This window comes from Melopsittacus undulatus, chromosome 6 (assembly GCF_012275295.1).
Source record: "Melopsittacus undulatus isolate bMelUnd1 chromosome 6, bMelUnd1.mat.Z, whole genome shotgun sequence".
Taxonomy (NCBI): Eukaryota; Metazoa; Chordata; class Aves; order Psittaciformes; family Psittaculidae; genus Melopsittacus; species Melopsittacus undulatus.
This window is the reverse complement of record NC_047532.1, coordinates 75,940,385-75,962,814: the sequence shown is the minus strand read 5'-3', so window position 1 is coordinate 75,962,814 and position 22,430 is coordinate 75,940,385. Positions and strand designations below refer to the sequence as shown.

The 22,430-nt window shown below is 53.7% G+C and overlaps 1 protein-coding gene across 1 annotated transcript; it reads right to left on the bottom strand.

The window, feature by feature from the left end:
- Nucleotides 1–6,694: 6,694 nt before the first annotated feature.
- Nucleotides 6,695–15,006, bottom strand: LOC117436268 (endothelin receptor type B-like). Its single transcript, XM_034063813.1, is given in 6 exon segments — nt 6,695–6,832; nt 7,761–7,910; nt 9,130–9,334; nt 9,817–9,929; nt 12,887–13,388; nt 14,993–15,006. Coding segments are annotated over 5 exon segments (1,086 nt in total). The 5' UTR covers nt 13,367–13,388; nt 14,993–15,006.
- Between the last annotated feature and the right edge of the window lie 7,424 nt (nt 15,007–22,430).

Below are 22,430 nucleotides of genomic sequence, written 5' to 3'. Positions count from 1 at the left end.
GTGATTTTCCAATCCCAAACACAAACCAAGAGCAGGGCCACCTCCCTGTCGTTTGTCTGCTGCAGCCCTGGGGACACGAGGCTATGACTCGGGGCAGCTGCAAGAACCCCCCCCTGCTCGGTTCGTCAGAAGCTGTTGGATGGGGATGGGGGGGATTGAGTGAAGTCACCCATCTGCTGCCCATTTACAGTTGTGCTTCTGGAAACACCACCAGCTTCTCACTGCATTGCTCCAGTGCTTGCGTGTGCAGGAGGAGCAGGAGAATCACGATCTCTTATCCCTTATCTCTGGCCTTAGCAATTCTAAGCCTTGCTCCTTATTCCTCCCATCCCTTCCACACCCCTGTCATTCCAGTCACCGGGCTGCAGCATGCACCGGGCTTCAAAAGCCAGCTGACATGGGAGCCACTGCATCACACACTGTTTCATCCCATCGGGATGCACCTTTTCTACTTGGCCAACATGTGCTGCCAAGAGCCAGCAGGACTGCAAGCTCAGTAGCTGGGAAGGGCTGCAAGGAAAGAGGTCGCTCCTCAGGCTTCCCTGCTACTGACACAAGGGAAAAGCTGGAGCAGGCAGAGGCAAGAACTGGGGAGAAAGGGATCTCTTTTATTGGCCCAAGAAGTGTCCACAGCGAGCACAGGCCACAGCACGATGTTCTCAGTGCAGCTCCCTCAGGTCTGGAGCTGGTAGTGGGGCACTACTCCTCCACTTGTCAGACAGTGCAGGAGCAGCAGAAAACCATGCTCGGAGCCTTTCGTACCCTTACGAAGCATGATGGTTGTCGCTCTTGGTGGTATTTATGTCTGTTGTAGTGCCATTCTGCATTTGGATTGCTGATGTCCCAATCATAGTTGGAGAACTGGTAACGTCCTGATCGAGGCTGCCGGTTTCTGGGGGGTATCCACTCTTTTTCAGTACTATCCCTGTTACTGGAGCCCATGGCACTGTTGAAGCCGCAGAAACGGTGCCTCTGGCCTGGCCTGGGTGCCACTGGAATCGAAGGCTGAGCTGCTGCAGACACTGCCTGTTCATCCCGGCAGAATGGAGAGGCAAAGGTTCTGCTGGCCTCTCCTTGATGCTCTTCTGGTGCTTCCCTCACTTTGCACCTGAATACAACCTGCAGAGTGCTGCTGAGAACTGAGACCCTTTGTAGGGCCTGTCTCTGGACCTGTGGTGGTACTGGTCCTTGCGTAAAGGCCTGTCCTGGTCCCTGTCTATTTGTGCCCAGGCACCTGGCCTGTGTTGGTGCCTGTCTCTGGGCCTGTGCTGGTGACTTGGTGTGCTGAACTTCTGCAGGTCTCCTTGCTGCCATTGACACATCCAGTGCTTCGGCCACATCCTGCTCTTCCACACGTTGCTGCCTAGTTTGCTTGATCCTAACAAGGTTCCTGCGAATAACGTCCCTTACGAAGTGTCTGGTGACTTCCTGTGGAACCAATTCACAGGCTGTGGGGCCGAGCAGAGAAGGTACCTTTCTGTGGGCCTCCTCTTCTTCCTCCTGCTCACTAAAGGCACAGGAAGGTTGTGCCGGGGCCTTCCTCTCTTCTACCACAGCAGCGAGAGATGTGCGATGCTTCCCTTCCTCAGCAGCTGGGCAGATATCTACTTTTACAGGCTCTTCTTGATGTTCTCTGGACATGGCCAGAGGAGCTGCCAGCTCAGGATCCGTGGCACCGGCCAGGACAGGAGACACACTCTGCAGGTCTCCAGCTGCCTCTGATGTCACATTTGTGCCCACATTGCTGCGGATGCTGGATTCCAGCTGGATGTCCGCTTGGAGGTCCTGGAAGAGCTCTGGCACATCATCTGCTCCAGGAGCAAGATGGGGTGTTCCAGCATCATCCATGGGGATGTCGGGCAATGAAGCTGCCCCGTCAGCCTTCTGAGCTTCTGAGGAGACAACGGCTCTCCCATCCTGTTCTTGATGGTATCCTGACATGGGAGATACTATATCTTTTTCAGCCTTGCTTGCTGGTGGGACAAGTGGGGGTCTACTGGGCTGCCCCTGAGGGGCTTCAGCAACAGGAGACTCAATGTGCTGAAACTGTGCATGGGATGATGCTGCTATTGCCACATCCACACTTTGGGCCACATCCTGGTGTTCCACTTGCTGCTGGTTGTTTCTCTCCATGACAGTCACAGACTGGACAAGTGGCTTCCTCTCTTTGCTCATGGCTGTGGGCTGCAGAGCTGCATCCATTGCTCTGGTGGTCTGCGGGGCAGGTGACTGTCTCTGTCCCTGTCCTGCTGCCTCCTGCCTGCCAGAGTGATGGGAACCTTGTGTTGGTGCAATAGGAGGTAGAGGTGCCAGGTGCTTCTCAGGAGCTCTGGGCAGGCAGCTCCTCTTTGGTTGCTCTGATGTCTTGATGGGAGGCAGCGGAGGCAGACGCCGGGGAAACACCTTGGGTAGCGGAGGCAGACGCCGGGGAAACACCTGGGGCAGCCCCAGCAACTCGTCATCGAGTCTGCCCTTGCTGCTGGCTCCCAGCATTGCTGGCAGGTGCTCTGCCACTTGCCCAGCGCTCCTCAGTGTGTGCTGAGTGACAGGGCCCTTGCTGCTGTTGGCTGCACGGACAGTGTCTGTTCTTGTTTGTGTCCTTGCAGCACTGCTTTCTGCTGGCTCCTGCAGTGCCACTGGCTGTTGGTGAGGTCGCTGGCTCCCAGTGCTGCACCTCTGCAGCACTCTGCTCGTGCTGCCTGAGCTCTCACTTGTGGGAGCAGAGGCTTTGGACCTGTGCAGAGCAGGCTGGCAGGTCTCTGGCCGTGCATCTCTGCTGCCGTAATTGGGGACATGGTAGAGCTGGGCAGCAGTTTGGAGAAGCTGCTGTCGGTTGCAGCTTGTGCTGCCAACAGCCGAGTTCCTCACACTGCCAGAAGCTGCAGAGCCTGCTGATGCTACAGATGGCAGCCTGCAGCTGCCGACTGCTCTCTCTGAGCGAGGTGGCGGCCGCGGTGCCATTGTGACCAACGATGGCAGATGGAACGTCTCCTCCTGTCTCCATGCGCTGGTGCTGGGCAGCACCACTCGGTGCCCCAGGCTGCCCATCTGCAACAGAAGCGGAGCAGAGAGGCTGTGTGACAGTGTCCCTTGTGCCCACATCCCAGCTGGCTGAGCTCAGGCAGTTGGGCTCCCCTGCCAGCCCCAGGGCAGGGCTCAGAGCCGGCTGGGGAGAGGGCTGGCCGCCCGCAGCCCACGCCCACTGCCCAGAGCATCCCCGGCATGTCCGGGCAGGCTGTGGGGCACGGCACGGGGGCTCAGCTTGCTCCCTCCTGCACCTCCTGCCCGCCCGTCACCATCTCCCGGGGTCGGGAAGACGTTTGGCCCCATCTCCCTGGGGCTCCCTACCTGTGCCTGCTGGTTGGCGACAGGCCGAAACCTCTCCAGGTGGGGCACCCGTGGCAGTGTGATCCCATGGTGGGACGATGCCTGGCTCGGGCTGCCCTGCGGCGCTTCCTCAGGCTGCCTGTGAGCCACCTGCGGGCAGGAGGAGGAGGAAAAGGTGTGTGATGGAGGTGGCCGCCTTGGCACAGGGGCCCGTGCAGTGCGGGCAAGCCTGGCCCTGTCACTGAGGCAGCTCCGAGCAGCCCCGTCCCACCACCGGCCTCTCCCTCCTGCCCTGGTCCTCACCTGGCGCCTTCTCTGCTCGCTTCGCCTGCCCTCAGCGGGCTGGGAACCGGCCTTTGCCTCTTTATCCACAGGCATCTTCCACGTCCTGGACGCTGAACTGCCGTGGGCTTCCAGGGGATTGCTGCCTCCGGAGGGAGGCTGCTCCTCTGGACTGAGGTACTCCAGGGCTCTCGCTCCTTATATACCCACACCATCACAATGGCCTCTGGCCATGAGGAGCCTCCCCTACATCACAAAGCCCTGGCAGTTGCCATGGAGATGCCCATGCCCATGACTCTTTCCACGGAGTCCCAGCTGGGAACGGGCATCTCCACAGTGATCAGCAAGGCTTTGTGGTGTTGGTGCCATTGTGTCAATGGCCACTGGGCACACCAGGGCTGCTGCAGGCAGTCATAGAGTCAACCAGGTTGGAAAAGACCTTTCAGATCATCAAGACCAAATGTTCCCCAGCACTGCCAAGGCCACCACTGACCCATGGCACTGAGGGCCTCGTCTACACAGCATGTGTACATTTCCAGGAATGGCGACTCCAGCACTGCCCCGAACAGCCTGTTCCAATGCCTGACTACACCTGAAGTGATCTCCTAATCTCCAGTCTAAGCCTCCCATTGCGCAGCTTGACGCAATTTCTTCTTGGTTTATCCCTTGTTGCTTGGGAGAGGACACCAGGCACCTCCTGGCTCCAGCCTCCTCTCAGGTAGCTGTAGAGAACAGTAAGGTCCCTTTTGAGCCTTCTCTTCTCCAAACTAAACCTCCTCTGGTCTTTCTGCCTTTCCTCATCACACCTGTGCTCCAGGCCCTTCACCAGCTCCACTGCCCTTCTCTGGCCCCGCTCCAGCACCTCAACGACTCTCCTGTAGTGGGAGCCCAGGTCTGAACACAGGGCTCGAGGGGCAGCCCAGTCCAGGGGGGCAATCATTGCTCTGGTCCTGCTGGCCACACTGGTGCTGATACAGGCCAGGATGCTCCCAACCAAGTTCAAGACCCAGCACTTTGCCTTGTTGAACCTCATACCACTGGCCACAGCCCATTGATGCAACCTGTCCACATCCCTCTGCAGAGCTTCCTGCCCTACAGCAGATCAACACTCCCACTCAACTTGGTGTCATCCACAAACTTACTGAGGGTGCACTTCATCCCCTCATCCAGATCATCGATGATCTCATTCTGTGTTTCTATGATTCGAATGAAGAAATTATCAACACTGGCCTCAGTACCTGGGGGACACCAGTAGTGATCGGTCTTGTTGACAAATGAGAGACAGTGGGAAAGCTGAGAGAGAGCTGAGCTGCTGGCTCCAAGCCCAAGCTGTGCAGGGACCACAAGCGTCTCCCCTAGCACAAACAGAAAGGAAAGAGGATGTTAATCCAGGGGTTTGGTGTCTTGGTGCCAGAAAATACACAGGAAGGGGAGGAAGGGAACAAATACAGAGCAAGGGGTTTCCTCCAGACCACAGTGTCCCCACCCAGAACCACTTCACAGCTCTGCAGGCGGCTGAGGAGGCAAAAGGCACCACGAGGGAGGAACAACCAATTGCAGCACCAATCAAGAGCATAACTGCTAGTACAGCCAAGAAAGAGGGGTGGGGAATAGCAGAAGGAGATTCTGCTTTGAAAGGCAGAGGCACTGTCACAGGTTGCCCACAGAAGTGGTAAATTGAGACATGCAAGTACAAAATGAAATAGACTCCTTTGTAAATAAGTACATTCACTTCTAAGTAACGTTAAGCTCAGTGGCTTTGTAACAACAGCACTGGAACGTATTAGGTAAATATTGCTGATTGTAATAGGGATCAGCATGGTGGCACACACTGAGTGTGTTCTACCCACAACCATTTTGTCTGATCCCAAAAGTTAAGCAGAGTCAGGTTTGGGTCTTGTCTAGGGTTAGACAAGGATATAGGAGCACCAGGAGGCTTTCCCCAAGGTTGGACAGGCATGAGTGGCAGGGCATTTGGGACAGTATGGGCGAGTATCTGATCCACTGGGCCCCTCCAGTGCTTTGGAAGCATTGGAGGTGGAAGGCAGTTGTGTGGAGTCCCCAGCAGCAAGCTGTAGAACTGCTGAAGGGGACGGTGAATGATTTTGAGCCTGGTGGGCCCAGATACTTCAGGAGAGATTGACTCATGATCAAAGGGTGGACTTAAGTGATGGTATATTGAAAATGTGGGATCTGAGCATGACGTGAATGGTATGGAATAAGGGGTGGATAATGTCATGGGTTCAGCAGTAGCAGTCATTTTTTCTCCTTCTTGGTAGCTGGTGCAGTGCTGTGTTTTGACTTTCGGGCTGGGAACAGTTGCTGATAGCAAGTATGTTGTGAGTTACTGCTCAAATGTTTGGTTTGTCTAAGGCCTTTTCTGAGCTCATGCTCTGCCAGGGAAGGAGGGAGGCTGGGAGGAAGGAGAGACAGGACACCTGACCCAGGCTAGCCAAAGAGGTATTCCATACCATAGAACGTCATACCCAGGATGTAACTGGGAGAGACTCAGAAGGGCTGGAGCTCTGGGGGGATGGAGGAGGTATCGGTTGGTGCTCGGTCGGGCAGGGTGGGGTGAGTTATGGGTCGGTGGCTGGTGAGGTGTTGTATTCTCTTCACTTGTTATTTGCTTTATCATTATTATTTGTAGTAGTAATGGCAGTAGTGATTTGTGTTATGCCTTAGCTATTAAACTGTTCTTATCTCAACCCGTGGGGGCTACATTGTTTGGATTCTCCTTCCTAACTCTCCGGGAGTTGGGGGAGCAAAGGGGGCGGGAGTTAGTGAATGAGCTGTGTGTGTGGACTTGGTTTAAACCACGACAATTGCATAATACAGGCATTTCCAGTGGAGCCGAGGATGGAAGCCATGCAGGTCTTTCCAGAGGCCAGCTCTGGATGGGGAGCAGTTATGGTGCACCTTCCAGAGGCACTTCTAGACAAGATAGGATCTATGTTTCTATATCAATAATGTGCCTAGTGAGGGAGCTAGTTTGGAAAGTTAAATTAAGTGCCTGCCAAAAGTAGGAGTAGTACATTTTAGGTGTGTTAATTAGGAGCTGAGCAATTTAAAATTATCATTTTATTTAAGATCTAAGTTGCCACGGAGGCCTGGGGTCCGTCTGGTCATAGATGGTCTTAAGGATGCGGCTGAGGTGGAGCAGGAGCCAGCAGAGTGCAAAGATCACCACAAGGCAGAACACTGTCTTGGCCACCTCCCGGCGCTGCGAAGAGAAGGTGGTCAGGGAGAAGCGGTCTGGCTGAGCATTAGAGTGCAGATGTAGCAAAGCACCATCTCCCCATGCTGAGCAAGGGCCCTCCATGTAATTTCTGTTGTCTGGTGATGCTGGGTACCCTGTTGAGTCCAAAGAACAATCTGCAGGTTCCAAATCCTGTATCATGAAGAAGACGCTGAGATCCAGGCTGCAGTAGTGTGTAGGGTATGAGCAGCACAATATGGACCAGACTCACACCGTTGCTCTTGGTGACTTTGCTGGGGTGATACTTCTCGGAACATGGGGAGTATATCATAATCCAGGGGAATATCCATCATCCATTCACTCTTCACTCTGTATTACTGTGACAACCAGCTGGTCTGCCTCAAGGGATCACTCTGCAAAGGGCAGGAAGGGACAGTAGACTACTCTTTTTCCCTGTACCCCTTGTCTGTGATAAGGTATATTCAGCAATCAGTCCAGTTTGGTGTGATCTGGGCTGGCATAGCATAGCCAAAGATAAATGACCATAAGAAGCTGGAAATCAAGCTGGTCTATGATCATAAGGTTAGTGGTTTGCGATGTCCTTGAAGCTGGACGCTGTAAAGCTGAAGGCCTGTCTCCCTTAATCTAGTGTGCTGGTATCTGTTGACCACCCTCAGGCTACGTTAGCTCATAGAACCATAGAATCACAGAATGGTTTGGATTAGAAGGGACCTTAAAGCTCCTCCATTTCCAAGCTCCTGCCATGGGCAGGGACACCTTCCACTCGAGCAGCTTGCTCCAAGTCCCGTCCAACCTGGCCTTGAACATTGCCAGGGAGGAGGCGGCCACAGCTTCTCTGTGCTCATACATGTCCTTCACAGGCACATGTTCCCTTCAATAGCTCTCCCTCCTCTTTGGAAGATACCAGTTTCTGCCTTCTTGGCTTTCTTACCCGTTTCATGTGGTCATTCAGAGCAGTTCTCATGCCGTTTCTCTTGCTCAACATCTCGCATGACATGAGGGTGTAGAATATGCCAGTGCATACCAAGGGGAGGCAGAAATAGAAGCCAAAAAGCCACCAGTCCTTCACATCACGATAGAACTACAGGCAAAGGAAAAAGCAACTGGAAAGTGGGGAAAGGTGGGGAGATAAATGAGGCATGAGATGACCCAGGCCCTGATGGTGATGCTGGCCCAAATCAGACACTTCTGATGTGTGGAAGTGTGTCAGCTCCTGTGCTAAGTGTGCATATCATCTCACAAGGCACGTTTTCCAACATAAAGCAGTAAAGGCTGGTTTACATCTGGCTGATAGTCCCATTTAGCACTCTTGTTGCGAGAACCAGTTGCAAGGAGCTTTTGTGTATAAGGGTTTTCATTCCCTTGCTTGCCCTTAGGTGGTCCTGTGATAAAGGTTACCCATGCAGACTGGTTGTGGAGACCCTTTTTGCCCTGCTGGGGCAGTGAAACAGGTTCTGAAGCTTCTTGAGATGTATCAGGACCTCCTGATGTGGATGGTTGTCATGGTTTAAAACCAATCCACAAAGCTTGCATGGTTTAAAACCTCACCTCAGTCTCCCGCAGTACCACACACCCCTTTTCCCCCCACCTCCCCACTCCTGGAGGGATGGGGAGGAGAACTGAAGGAATGTAACTCCCACGGGTTGAGATAAAAACCAATCCAGCAATTAAGGTATAACACAAATCACTACTGCTACCACTCATAAATCAATGATAGAGGAAATAAACAAGGAGAGAGAATACGATACCACCCGCCGAGATGAGCCCAACCCAGAAGAGAGCTAACTCCTCCCCTTCTGGCCAACTTCCAGTTACCTCCCCTAGCATGACATGCTGTGGTATGGAATACCTCACCGGCTAGCCCAGGCCAGGCGCCCTATCTCTCCCTCCTGCCTGGCAGAGCATGAGCTCTGCAAAAGCCTTGGACAAAACCAAACATTTGAGCAGTAACTCAAAACATACTTGCTATCAGCAACCGTTCCCAGCCTGAAAGTCAAACCACAGCACTGCACCAGCTACCAAGGAGAAAAAATGATTGCTCCTGCTGAAACCAGGACAATGGTGAAGACATGATATAGCCTAAGGATGATAAGGTCTGTTTTCTGGCCCCATATTCAAAGCAAGTCTGCCCCTTGCCACTACAGTCCTTTGTCTGATACTGCTCTCCCTGTGCTCACCCTGATGGCTAGAAGAAGTCATCTGCAGAAGCATCTGATCCTCTAACCAAGGAGAGAAGGTGCTTCTGTTGCCTGTGTTTCTCTCCCCCTTGCACTGCAGCTGGAGTGCAACAAAGTACATACCATCATGAAGCTGGATTTCTGTTCAGAGGCAAGCATGCACACCCGCAGGTGTTGTTCCCAGTCGCTGAGCTCCACCATGTTGAAGGCTATGGCTTCAGACACTGCAAGCACGATGGCCACTGCCCAGATCAGCATCACCTCCACTGCCTTCCACATGGGGATTCCTATCCCCTGGATCCGACTCCAGGATGCCACTGCTCAGTACCTGTCCAGCGTGGGGAAACACAGCAGGAGTAGATTAGAGTGGGAAAAGTAACTGTCAGGAAGGGGCTGAGAAGGTGCAGATCAGAGTTGTTCCCAAAGGCCCTTCCCTTATGCCTTCCTTCTCCACCCTTGAACCTTCCCTTTCAGTGGAATGGGAAAGATCACATAAGAGGGCTTGATGGCAGCTATCCTTGGCCAACATCTACTTGCCACTGGGGAGATGCCACCCTTCCCTCCCACCCCAGCAGTTGTTCCAGCAGATCATGACCTTCCCCCAACCTTTTCCAGCAGGATATAAACTGTCACCATACTCAGTTCCTCTTGGATTTCAATTCCACATGATAGCACTTTGTGTCCACCTCCTGGGACAAAGCTGCCCTCCACTCCGCCTTTTAGTTACAGAGAGGGTACCTGCTGTAAGTCAAATATGGGTCAGGCTGTGCAGTGCAGCTGTAGAAGTGTTTCTCTAGAAGTGTTTCTCACCTGTTGATGCTGAGAGCACAAAGGCTGAGGACTGTAATGCCCACTGAAGCCTTTTGGATGAAGGGGACCAGCTTGCACACCTGCACGCCAAAGGGCCAGTCCTTTGCCAAGAGCTGGGTAAGAACCACGGCATTAGCAAGCTGCTTCAGGAAAGCACGTCTGGCTTTCTGTCTGAGCAGATGATTACCCACAAAGTGTGAGAAGCCCACAAAGAGCAGCTGAAAGCCCTCTGAGGTTCCCTCACTGGGATTACGCAGTGTGTGCTGTCCAGTGTTTTGTGTTGAACTGGGAACCATCCATTTCCGCAGGGGCTCATTGTGAGGTGTGTTGACAGTTAGACAGGATGGTCCAGACACCAGGACCTGACCCCAGACTCTGAATGGATCTGAATCCTAAATGCTGCAATGGGCTTTGGGTTGCAAGGACAGCTTCTTTTAGTTGGCTTTCAAAGCCACTCTTACCATACTCTGGCCCTCTACCACACTTAGATTCCTTATAGAACACATGCTGGGGCCCCAGGCTGAGCTGGGGCAAGCCGTGGGTGTCAGTGGGGACAAGATGTTCTGAAGGCAGAAGAAATACAGGGCACTCCATCATAGGGGTGAGTGTTGCCTTCGAGAGGCGTGACGACCTGATTCAGGAACAGCTCGACGGCCCCCCCTTGGGCCGCTCAGTCCAAATGCTCACAGACACCAATGTGGTGGACGGCAAATGGCATTTATTGAGAGAGAACACGGCATTATATAGCCTAGGTTTACGATGTCATTTCCATCTGCTTGCATCGTAAAACCGGTATCATCACCTAAACGCTATTGGCTACCTGGAGAGGGGTCTTATCTTTCCATACAGCATGATATCTTCCGGCCACCAGGCCCTATCTGCCTACATTTCCCCCCTCCCTATGCTTAATTAAATTGGCTAAAATGTAACAATCTTAAAAAATATATATATTGTAAAATATACTAAATGCATTCTACTCCTATTCTCTGCTCTACAACAGACTTAGGATATATATCAGAAACTTGGATAGAAAACATAAGGCACACTAAGCAAGAGGTAACAGGAGGATAACTGGGAATAACGGGGTATAACTGGGGATAGGTAAAGGAAATTTTGAACAAGAACATTCTTAAAGCAGTTGTTGGCTGCATTTTTAAAGCAGTTGCCGGTGTTCTACTAACATGATGTTAACTCTCTCTAGCCGTCTCTTTGCAAACGACATGAGCTTATTCAGTATACAAAGGCACTGCGTTGGCTGTCGTTTGGATCTAATCGGTGCAGAACTCTCAGGTGCAGGCTGGATGCTCGTTGGCTTATTATCCTCTCTTGTCACCAGGGTATACAGGTTACGGGGACGTCCGATAATCCAGTCCTGTGGATAGAAACTCATAGCATAGTTAAGCCCTTTATCTGCAATTGCCTTAACAATCGCTTGTATGTCCTTGGGGTTTATTGGTGAATAGTGCCTCTGTCCCCCAGGTGCCACCCGGACCGGGAACGTTAATGTGGCTGCTGAGCTCCGGTCGGTGCACGCTTCCAATCTGTCAGAGGGATTTCTTCCCCTCGTGGTCCCTCTGTAGTTCGGGTGGGAACACTTTGGCTCCTGATTTGTTTATCTCTGTTTCCTCCTCCTCTAACCTTGAACCGGTTCCTGACCGCTCGTCCCACCCGGGTCTGGTTCAGAGCCGGAACTCGACCGGGTGCCTACTTCCGGTTTTCGGTGCCGTTTTGTTGGGCTCCGGCCCCGCCCCCTTTAGCGGGTTGGCTGTTCCCTCTCTCTGGGTTCGCCCCTCCCTCTGCTCGGGTTCCAACCCCGCCCACTTCTCCGGTGGGCGGGGCCGTTCCTCCCCTTTTGGCCCCTCCCTCTGCTCGGGTGTGTGTGACCAGCATGGGCACTGTTCCCGATGCCCGCTCGGGTCGGTGTCCGCTCTGCACCCCCCCTCCTTCCCCTTTCTGTGCTCCCTGCCTCTTCCCGCCACGAGCATCCTCGCCCCGTCCTTCGCCTTTGTGCTCGGCGCCATCTTGGGGCACATAGGGCAGCGGTCTGGCCCTGACCTCCGCGGGCTCTGCTCTCTCCGCAGCCCCCCTGGCTTCCTCGGCCAGCGCTCCCCAGAGGGATCCAGACTGGTTCTGTCCCTCTGAGAGCTGTCAGCGCCCGAGGACTGAGGGGTCGTGCCGCTCTCTTGTCGATCTTCCAGGCTGATGGAGTCGGCACAGTCTGAGGGGGGCAAAGTCTGTGTGGCTGCCCTGACTCCTAACTTGGGGGTGGCCATCAAACACTCCCTTGCCGCCTTCCAGGTTTCCTGCTCTTGCAGGGCCTTCCACAGAGCCTGGACCACTCTCCCCATGACTTAAGATGTTTCCCACTACCCGAGGACATTGTCTCCTCAGCTAATGCATGAGTACATTTATCCCATGACTCTGGGTGGAGAATATCCACCGGTTGGGCAATAGCCCCAATTTTCACAAGTCTCTCAACAACCACAGTAAAATCTTTAGGTTTACAACAGTGCACAAGAACAAGAATTTTGCTCAGCTGAATTTAACATTGTGGTGTGATGTCAGAAGAGTGCAAGTGATTCTTTTCTTGTAATTTTAGATGAGACTTAAACGATCTGGAAGGTTGTATGCTTGTGTGTGTCTGCATAACACAGCTGTAGCTGGGAACACCTCTGCTTTCCCAGGAATGTACTCGTGAGATTTTTGTTTATGTTTTTCTCATCCTTTTGGAGAGCAGAAACACCCTTCCTGCCTCCCTTGCCAAAATGCAATGCAATAAGGAGCAGGCTCATTTTGATGCCTCTGTCCCCAGAGCACAGAGGCAGGTGGGAGCAGATCATAGCATCACAGACTGGTTTGTAATGGAGAGGACCTTAAAGCTCATCCAGCTCCAACCCCTGCTACAGGCAGGGACACCTTCCACTGCAGCAGCTGCTCCAAGCCCCTGTGTCCAACCTGGCCTTGAACACTGCCAGGGATGGGGCAGCCACAGCTTCTCCACGCAACCTCTGCTAGATGCCTCTGCTGCGATTGGCAGGCTGCTGCAGCACTCATGCCACATGGAACCTACCTTATACACATTGATGGGTAGAGCAATGAGGATGTAGAGCAGGTCTCCAAGTGCCAAGCTGGCAATGAGGACATTTGGCCCATTCCTCATGCACTTGTTCTTGTAAATGATCCTCAGGAGTGTGAAGTTGCCAATGATCCCCACTATGAAGATGGCGCAGGACACGATGGTGTTGATGTATTTGAGGATGTGTCTGATATCTGTGGGCTTCACACACACAGGCAGCAGAGGTGGCTCAGAGCTGGTGCTCCCAGAGACAATCTCCGAGTGGTTCGACTGCCTGTTATCCTGGAACAGGCTTGGCTGGACCAGGCTGTAAACCTGCTCCTGGCTAAGCACCTCAAAGGGGATGGTGCTCTCCTGGAGGGTCTGACTGTGTGCCCCAGAGAAAAGGCAAGCCAGGAAAATGGCCAGAGTGGTGGGAGCTGGGATTTTTGCCATTGAGGACTGAACATCAAAGCTGGCTGCAAGAGTCCTCATAATGCTTGTGGGATGCCTCTGTATGGGTGTCAATTGGATCTGCAGATGGAGAGAGGGACAACAGAGAGAACAGGATGAGCAAGGGAAGGAGCAATGCGATGAGAATGTCCGTCATCACAATGAGCAGAAATAACTCCAGATTAGATCCCATCTGGGCAAAGCCAGACCCCTGCATGTGGGAGTCTTTGCTCCTAAAACTAAACATACCTGCTCAGTAAAACAAACTACAAGGACAACAGTCTTTTATGCCTCTTACCCAGTATTTCAGCAGATGAGGGCACCTGCCTTTTCTGAAATCAGCTCCTGCACCTTCTGATCTTGATATTGCTGCTCACATGGCAAATCTGGCCTCTCTTTTATGACCACCCCACACTTCTTGTTCAGTTCTGATTGTCAGAAGGAGCAGTTCTGGGGCACCCGACCTGTCAACACCGGCACATCTGGGCAATTCCACAAACCAATCCCAGGGTGCACAGACCCAGCAGAACCTTTCTGTACAAACACATTTGGAAGCAAATCCTTCCTTTCCTTTTAAAGGATGCACCGAGGCATTGGCATAAAATCAAAGGTAACTTGGTTTAAATAAGTGCAGCATGGCTTTTCTAGAAGAACATCCACAAGTTGCCCAAGCTCAACAAAACAGAGGAAACACCAGTGGCAAAGAGGAAGCCTCACAGCAGCTCATTCTCCGAGCACAAACCCCTCTTTGCCACACATGAGTGTGTCACAGACAGCTCTACATCAGTAGGCTTCTCTCTACCCCCTGATAAAGCTCTGCAGGTTTACAGCACTGCCCTGTTCAAGCTTTTCCTTTATGGAGAAGGTTCTTTTCCAGAACACATACATTTCCAGATCCCACAAGCACACTCCACACAACTACAAGACTTAGAACACAAACAAAATCCTGACAAACAACCATTAATAACACACATGAACATACAGTACAGTAGTACTCATATCATCAATACCAAAATCATTACCATGATAATCCACAAAACTAGGTCAAATACCAGCAAGTCACAGACAGAGTTCCAGGCAAATACTAATAGCAAAATCGTTACAGTGATAATTTGCAAAACGTGGTCAAACACTGATGAGACACAAACAGATCCAGATGTAAACCAATCGCACTAGTCCAGTTCTGGCTGATTCTTGTGAAATACTTACCTAATACGTTCCAGTGCTGTTGTTACAAAGCCACCGAGCTTAACGTTACTTAGAAGTGAATTTACTTATTTACAAAGGAGTCTATTTCATTTTGTACTTGCTTGTCTCAATTCACCACTTCTGTGGGCAACCTGTGACAGTGCCTCTGCCTTTCAAAGCAGAATCTCCTTCTGCTACTCCCCACCCCTCTTTCTTGGCTGTACTAGCAGTTATGCTCTTGATTGGTGCTGCAATTGGATGTTCCTCCCTCGTGGTGCCTTTTGCCTCCTCATCCCCCTGCAGAGCTGTGAAGTGGTTCTGGGTGGGGACACTGTGGTCTGGAGGAAACCCCTTGCTCTATATTTGTTCCCTTCCTCCCCTTCCTGTGTATTTTCTGGCACCAAGACACCAAACCCCTGGATTAACGTCCTCTTTCCTTTCTGTTTGTGCTAGGGGAGATGCTTGTGGTCCCCGCACAGCTTGGGCTTGGAGCCAGCAGCTCAGCTCTCTCTCAGCTTTCCCACTGTCTCTCGTCTGTCAACAAGACCGATCACTACTGGTGTCCCCCAGGTACTGAGGCCAGTGTTGATAATTTCTTCATTCGAATCATAGAAACACAGAATGAGATCATCGATGATCTGGATGAGGGGATGAAGTGCACCCTCAGTAAGTTTGTGGATGACACCAAGTTGAGTGGGAGTGTTGATCTGCTGTAGGGCAGGAAGCTCTGCAGAGGGATGTGGACAGGTTGCATCAATGGGCTGTGGCCAGTGGTATGAGGTTCAACAAGGCAAAGTGCTGGGTCTTGAACTTGGTTGGGAGCATCCTGGCCTGTATCAGCACCGGTGTGGCCAGCAGGACCAGAGCAATGATTGCCCCCCTGGACTGGGCCACCCCTCGAGCCCTGTGTTCAGACCTGGGCTCCCGCTACAGGAGAGTCATTGAGGTGCTGGAGCGGGGCCAGAGAAGGGCAGTGGAGCTGGTGAAGGGCCTGGAGCACAGGTGTGATGAGGAAAGGCAGAAAGACCAGAGGAGGTTTGGTTTGGAGAAGAGGAGGCTCAAAAGGGACCTTACTGTTCTCTACAGCTACCTGAGAGGAGGCTGGAGCCAGGAGGTGCCTGGTGTCCTCTCCCAAGGAACAAGGGATAAACCAAGAAGAAATTGCGTCAAGCTGCGCAATGGGAGGCTTAGACTGGAGATTAGGAGATCACTTCAGGTGTAGTCAGGCATTGGAACAGGCTGTTCGGGGCAGTGCTGGAGTCGCCATTCCTGGAAATGTACACATGCTGTGTAGACGAGGCCCTCAGTGCCATGGGTCAGTGGTGGCCTTGGCAGTGCTGGGGAACATTTGGTCTTGATGATCTGAAAGGTCTTTTCCAACCTGGTTGACTCTATGACTGCCTGCAGCAGCCCTGGTGTGCCCAGCAGCCATTGTGACACAATGGCACCAACACCACAAAGCCTTGCTGAGCACTGTGGAGATGCCCGTTCCCAGCTGGGACTCGGTGGAAACAGTCATGGGCATGGGCATCTCCATGGCAACGGCCAGGGCTTTGTGATGTAGGGGAGGCTCCTCATGGCCAGAGGCCATTGTGATGGGGGGTGACCCTAAGGAGCGAGAGCCCTGGAGTACCTCAGTCCAGAGGAGCAGCCTCCCTCCGGAGGCAGCAATCTCCTGGAAGCCCACGGCAGTTCAGCGTCCAGGACGTGGAAGATGCCTGTGGATAAAGAGGCAAAGGCCGGTTCCCAGCCCGCTGAGCGCAGGCAAAGCGAGCAGAGAAGGCGCCAGGTGAGGACCAGGGCAGGAGGGAGAGGCCGGTGGTGGGACGGGGCTGCTCGGAGCTGCCTCAGTGACAGGGCCAGGCTTGCCCGGACTGCACGGGCCCCTGTGCCAAGGCGGCCACCTCCATCACACACCTTTTCCTCCTCCTCCTGCCTGCAGGTGGCTCACAGTCAGCCTGAGGAAGCGCCGCAGGGCAGCCCGAGCCAGGCATCGTCCCACCATGGGATCACGCTGCCACGGGTGCCCTACCTGGAGAAGTTTCGGCCTGTCGCCACCCAGCAGGCACAGGTAGGGAGCCCCAGGGAGATGGGGCCAAACGTCTTCCCGACCCCGGGAGATGGTGACGGGCGGGCAGGAGGTGCAGGAGGGAGCAAGCTGAGCCCCCGTGCCGTGCCCCACAGCCTGCCCGGACATGCCGGGGATGCTCTGGGCAGTGGGCGTGGGCTGCGGGCGGCCAGCCCTCTCCCCAGCCGGCTCTGAGCCCTGCCCTGGGGCTGGCAGGGGAGCCCAACTGCCTGAGCTCAGCCAGCTGGGATGTGGGCACAAGGGACACTGTCACACAGCTTCTCTGCTCCGCTTCTGTTGCAGATGGGCAGCCTGGGGCACCGAGTGGTGCTGCCCAGCACCAGCGCGTGGAGACAGGTGCAGACGTTCCATCTGCCATCGTTGGTCATAATGGCACCGCGGCTGCCACCTCGCTCAGAGAGAGCAGTCGGCAGCTACCGCAGGCTGCCATCTGTAGCATCAGCAGCCTCTGCAGCTTCTGGCAGTGTGAGGAACTCGGCTGTTGGCAGCACAAGCTGCAACCGACAGCAGCTTCTCCAAACTGCTGCCCAGCTCTACCGTGTCCCCAATTACGGCAGCAGAGATGCACGGCCAGAGACCTGCCAGCCTGCTCTGCACAGGTCCAAAGCCTCTGCTCCCACAAGTGAGAGCTCAGGCAGCACGAGCAGAGTGCTGCAGAGGTGCAGCACTGGGAGCCAGCGACCTCACCAGCAGCCAGTGGCATGGCAGGAGCCAGCAGAAAGCAGTGCTGCAAGGACACAAACAAGAACAGACACTGTCCGTGCAGCCAACAGCAGCAAGGGCCCTGTCACTCAGCACACACTGAGGAGCGCTGGGCAAGTGGCAGAGCACCTGCCAGCAATGCTGGGAGCCAGCAGCAAGGGCAGACTCGACAACGAGTTGCTGGGGCTGCCCCAGGTGTTTCCCCAGTGTCTGCCTCCGCTGCCCAAGGTGTTTCCCCGGCGTCTGCCTCCGCTGCCCCCCATCGAGACATCAGAGCAACCAAAGAGGAGCTGCCTGCCCAGAGCTCCTGAGAAGCACCTGGCACCTCTACCTCCTATTGCACCAACACAAGGTTCCCATCACTCTGGCAGGCAGGAGGCAGCAGCACAGGGACAGAGACAGGCACCTGCCCCGCAGACCACCAGAGCAATGGATGCAGCTCTGCAGGCCACAGCCATGAGCAAAGAGAGGAAGCCACTTGTCCAGTCTGTGGCTGTCATGGAGAGAACCAACCAGCAGCAAGTGGAACACCAGAATGTGGCCCAAAGTGTGGATGTGGCAATAGCAGCATCATCCCATGCACAGTTTCAGCACATTGAGTCTCCTGTGGCTGAAGCCCCTCAGGGGCAGCCCAGTAGACCCCCACTTGTCCCACCAGCAAGCAAGGCTGAAAAAGATATAGTATCTCCCATGTCAGGATACCATCAAGAACAGGATGGGAGAGCTGTTGTCTCCTCAGAAGCTCAGAAGGCTGACGGGGCAGCTTCATTGCCCGACATCCCCATGGATGATGCTGGAACACCCCATCTTGCTCCCGGAGCAGATGATGTGCCAGAGCTCTTCCAGGACCTCCAAGCGGACATCCAGCTGGAATCCAGCATCCGCAGCAATGTGGGCACAAATGTGACATCAGAGGCAGCTGGAGACCTGCAGAGTGTGTCTCCTGTCCTGGCCGGTGCCACGGATCCTGAGCTGGCAGCTCCTCCTCTGGCTGGAGCTGCTGAGGAAGAGCAGCACCATGCACCTCTCACTTCTGTGGAACAAGAGCAGGAGGAGGCACCAGCACCACCTTCCCATGGCTTTGACAAGGAGGAGGCAGAAGAAGAGGAGCGGAGAAAGTCATTGGCCCTGCTCAGCCCCATTGACTTCGAGCTGGTTATGCATGAAACAGCCAGGTGCTTTGTGATGGATGCTGTGCACAAGGCTGTGGCTGCCATCCAGGCAAGAGCTGAGCAGGAAAAGGAGCAGGAGGATGTGGCCCAAAGCCATGTGGATGTGTCAATGGCACCAGTGATGCCAGTAACACTTGAGGACTTTGAGACTCCTATGGCTGTACAGCCTCCGGCAGAGCCCAGCACAGCCCGTCTTGTCCCAGCAGCAGGTGAGGCTGCAGAAGACATGGTGTCCACCATGTCCAGAGAACATCAAGAAGAGCCTGTAAAAGGAGATATCTGCCCAGCTGCTGAGGAAGGGAAGCATCCCACACCTCTCGCTGCTGTGGTAGAAGAGAGGAAGGCCCCGGCACAAGCTTCCTGTGCCTCTAGCAAGCAGGAGGAAGACAAGGAGGCCTGTAGTCTGAAGCTTTCTCTGTTCAGCCTCATAGCCTCTGAGTTGGCTCCACAGGAAGTCAACATCCAGTTTGCAAAGAACATCATTCACAGAAATTTTGCTATGATGGAGGAAACTATGCAGCAACGTGTGGAAGAGCAGGACGTGGCCGAAGCAGTGGATGTGTCAATGGCAGCAAGCAGACCTGCAGAAGTTCAGCACACCAAGTCTCCTGTGCCAACACCAGCACATGCCCAGAGAGAGACACCAGCACAGGCCAGGTGCCTGGGCACAGACAGACAGGGACCAAGACAGTCTTGGACACAAGGAACAGTACCGAGGCAGAGCCAGCTACCACCAGAGGTCCAGAGACAGGCCCCACAAAGGGTCTCAGCTGTCAGCAACGCTCTGCAGGTTGTATTCAGGCACAAAGTGAGGAAAGCATCTGAACAGCATCCAGGAGTGGTCAGAAGAACCTCTTCCTGTCCATTCTACTGGGATAAACAGGAAGTGTCTGCAGCAGCTCAGGACACCAAGGAAGAGCCAACTACATCATCGATTCCAGTGACATACAGGCCAGACCGGACGCATTGTTTCTGCGGCTTCAACAGAGCCAGGAGCTCCAGTAACAGGGATAGTACTGATAGTAGTGAAAAAGAGTGGATACCCCCCAAAAACTGGCAGCCTGAAACAGGACTTTACCTGCTACCCATCTATCCCCAGTTCTCCAACTATGACTGGGACATCAGCAATCCAAACGTAGAATGGCACTGCCCCAGACGTAAATACAGCCGAAAGCGAAAAGCATCATACTTCAGAAGGGTGCTGAAGGCTCTGTGCAGGCCTTTCTGAAGATCCTGAATCAGCCTGCAAGTGGACGGATAGTGCCTCACTGCCAGCTCCAGACCTGAGGGAGCTGAGCTGAGAACATCGTGCTGCGGCCTGCGCTCGCTGTGGACACTTCTTGGGCCAATAAAAGAGATCCCTTTCTCCCCAGTTCTTGCCTCTGCCTGCTCCAGCTTTTCCCTTGTGTCAGTAGCAGGGAAGCCTGCGGAGCGACCTCTTTCCTTGCAGCACTTCCCAGCTGCTGAGCTTGCAGTCCTGCTGGCTCTTGGCAGCACATGTTGGCCAAGTAGAAAAGGTGCATCCCGATGGGATGAAACAGTGTGTGATGCAGTGGCTCCCATGTCAGCTGGCTTTTGAAGCCCGGTGCATGCTGCAGCCCGGTGACTGGAATGACAGGGGTGTGGAAGGGATGGGAGGAATAAGGAGCAAGGCTTAGAATTGCTAAGGCCAGAGATAAGGGATAAGAGATCGTGATTCTCCTGCTCCTCCTGCACATGCAAGCACTGGAGCAATGCAGTGAGAAGCTGGTGGTGTTTCCAGAAGCAGAACTGTAAATGGGCAGCAGATGGGTGACTTCACTCAATCTCCCCATCCCCATCCAACAGCTTCTGACCAACCGAGCAGGGGGGGGTTCTTGCAGCTGCCCCGAGCCATGGCCTCGTGTCCCCAGGGCTGCAGCAGACAAATGACAGGGAGGTGGCCCTGCTCTTGGTTTGTGTTTGGGATTGGAAAATCACCTTGCACTCCTGGCCACCCTGTGTGCAGCTGGCACGCAAAGCTCCACAGTGCAACTGGAGCAAGTGGAGAACAGCTTGATCTTGCTGGAAACCAGCTCTAAAGACTGTGTCTGGGAAGCGGCAGCGTGAGCTCGCTCATGGCCTTCGCTTCCCTCCCTGACCTCATGTGCCCGGCTATTTCCTCGCTCAGGGTCTTTGGCTGTGAAGGCAGAGTCAGAATGCATGGACAGAAAGTGCCAGACGTCAGAAAGGGAAGTGATGGGGAGAGGCGTGGAGCAGATTCTCTTGACTGACTGCTGTGTCAGTCACTCCTGGAACTGGGCGAGAGAAGCTTCCAGAGTGCAGGAACCGGGGCCAATGTGTGAGCCCCTGGGGTACTCCCTCCACACCAAACACCCCCATTGGCAGACAGCACATCTCTCTGTTTCTCTGCCTCCCTAACACTCCCCTTTCTCTCTCTCTTTTCTGAAAGGTTCTAAATAACACGAGGCCCACCTCGAGTTCTCCTGAAGCTGCAGAGCTCAGGTGCAGTCTAACTGTGAGTGGGTGAACATTCACAGAATATTCTTTCCATTAAAGCTGGTGTTTATGTAGGGACCTCGGGTGTTATCTCAGCTGAATCCACACGGAGGGGCTTTTGAGGGAGATTCACATTAAGACATTAGCACAAGTTTTTCCCTGTGAGGGTGCTGAGGCGCTGGCACAGGGTGCCCAGAGAAGCTGTGGCTGCCCCATCCCTGGCAGTGTTCAAGGCCAAAAGAACACAAAGAGCAGCTGAAATCCCTCTGAGGTTCCCTCACTGGGAACCTCAACGCCTCTAAAGCAGCATTACCCATCAGCAGCAGGGGAAGCCTCCCCCCAGTACTGAGATGGGGACCTTGCGCACCTGCAGCAAAGGCTGGACAAGTCTCACTGGGAAGTGGAAGATGAAGGATTTAAACATCCCTCCAGCTCCAGCAGGGCTTCAGAAGCCCTAAGAGAACTGTGATAAGGATTTGCAAACCACCAAGAGCAACAAACAGGGATTAAAAGTGCATAAATGGTAAAATGCAAATCTATAAGCAATGCCCATGACACCATGAACTGCCGACCTTCATAGCAGAGCTCATCACCTACAGGTGAACAAAACATGTCCCAGCTCTCGCCCCTTCCTTCCTGCCCATGAGCAAGGCCACAGCCACTGCTGTCAGCCCAATTACTGCTGCCTCCACTCATGTCACCTGCACTTGGCTGGGTGATGTGTCCTGTCTGGGTTTGCACCTGAAGGTGACATTGTCTGTGAGCAGCAGCAGGGAAGAGCTTTGCATGGCCAAAATCAATCTGTCTTTCCTCCTGCACAGGGAAACCACCCACTTCTCTAAAACCTAAAGGCAAACAGCCAATGAGGTGCTTGCTTTCATGAAAGCACAGCACAAGAGAACTCTTCCCAGCAGGAAATGTCTCCTTTCACATGCCCAGGAATAGCCCCCAAACCCCAGGGCATGGGTGCTGCAGAGAGGCCTCTTTGAACACCCTCTTCTCAGCAGTCTATCGTCCCCAGCCCTGTGCTCAGACCCTCCTGGCCTTACTGGGGAGGAGTGCGATGGAGAAAGCGGCCACAGTACATGGCATGTGGGCACACATCCATCCTCTCAATGGTTTTTTATTCCACAAAAGCACATAATTTCACAGCAAGACGAGCAGTAGGACTGTGCCCAGCTCAGCTTTGTGCATCCCCAAAACACAAACCTCGGCACCAGTAAGTTTATCAAGCGGCTCTGTAGTATTTGTGCCTGTGTCAGTGCTGGTTAAACCGTGATGGCACACATGTACCTTTAGGAATGTTGGGTATGAAGCATAACCATAGAATCCCAGCCTGGTTTGGGTTGGAAGGGACCTTAAAGCTCCTCCAGCTCCAACCCCTGCCACAGGCAGGGACACCTTCCACTGCAGCAGCTGCTCCAAGCCCCTGTGTCCAACCTGGCCTTGAACACTGCCAGGGATGGGGCAGCCACAG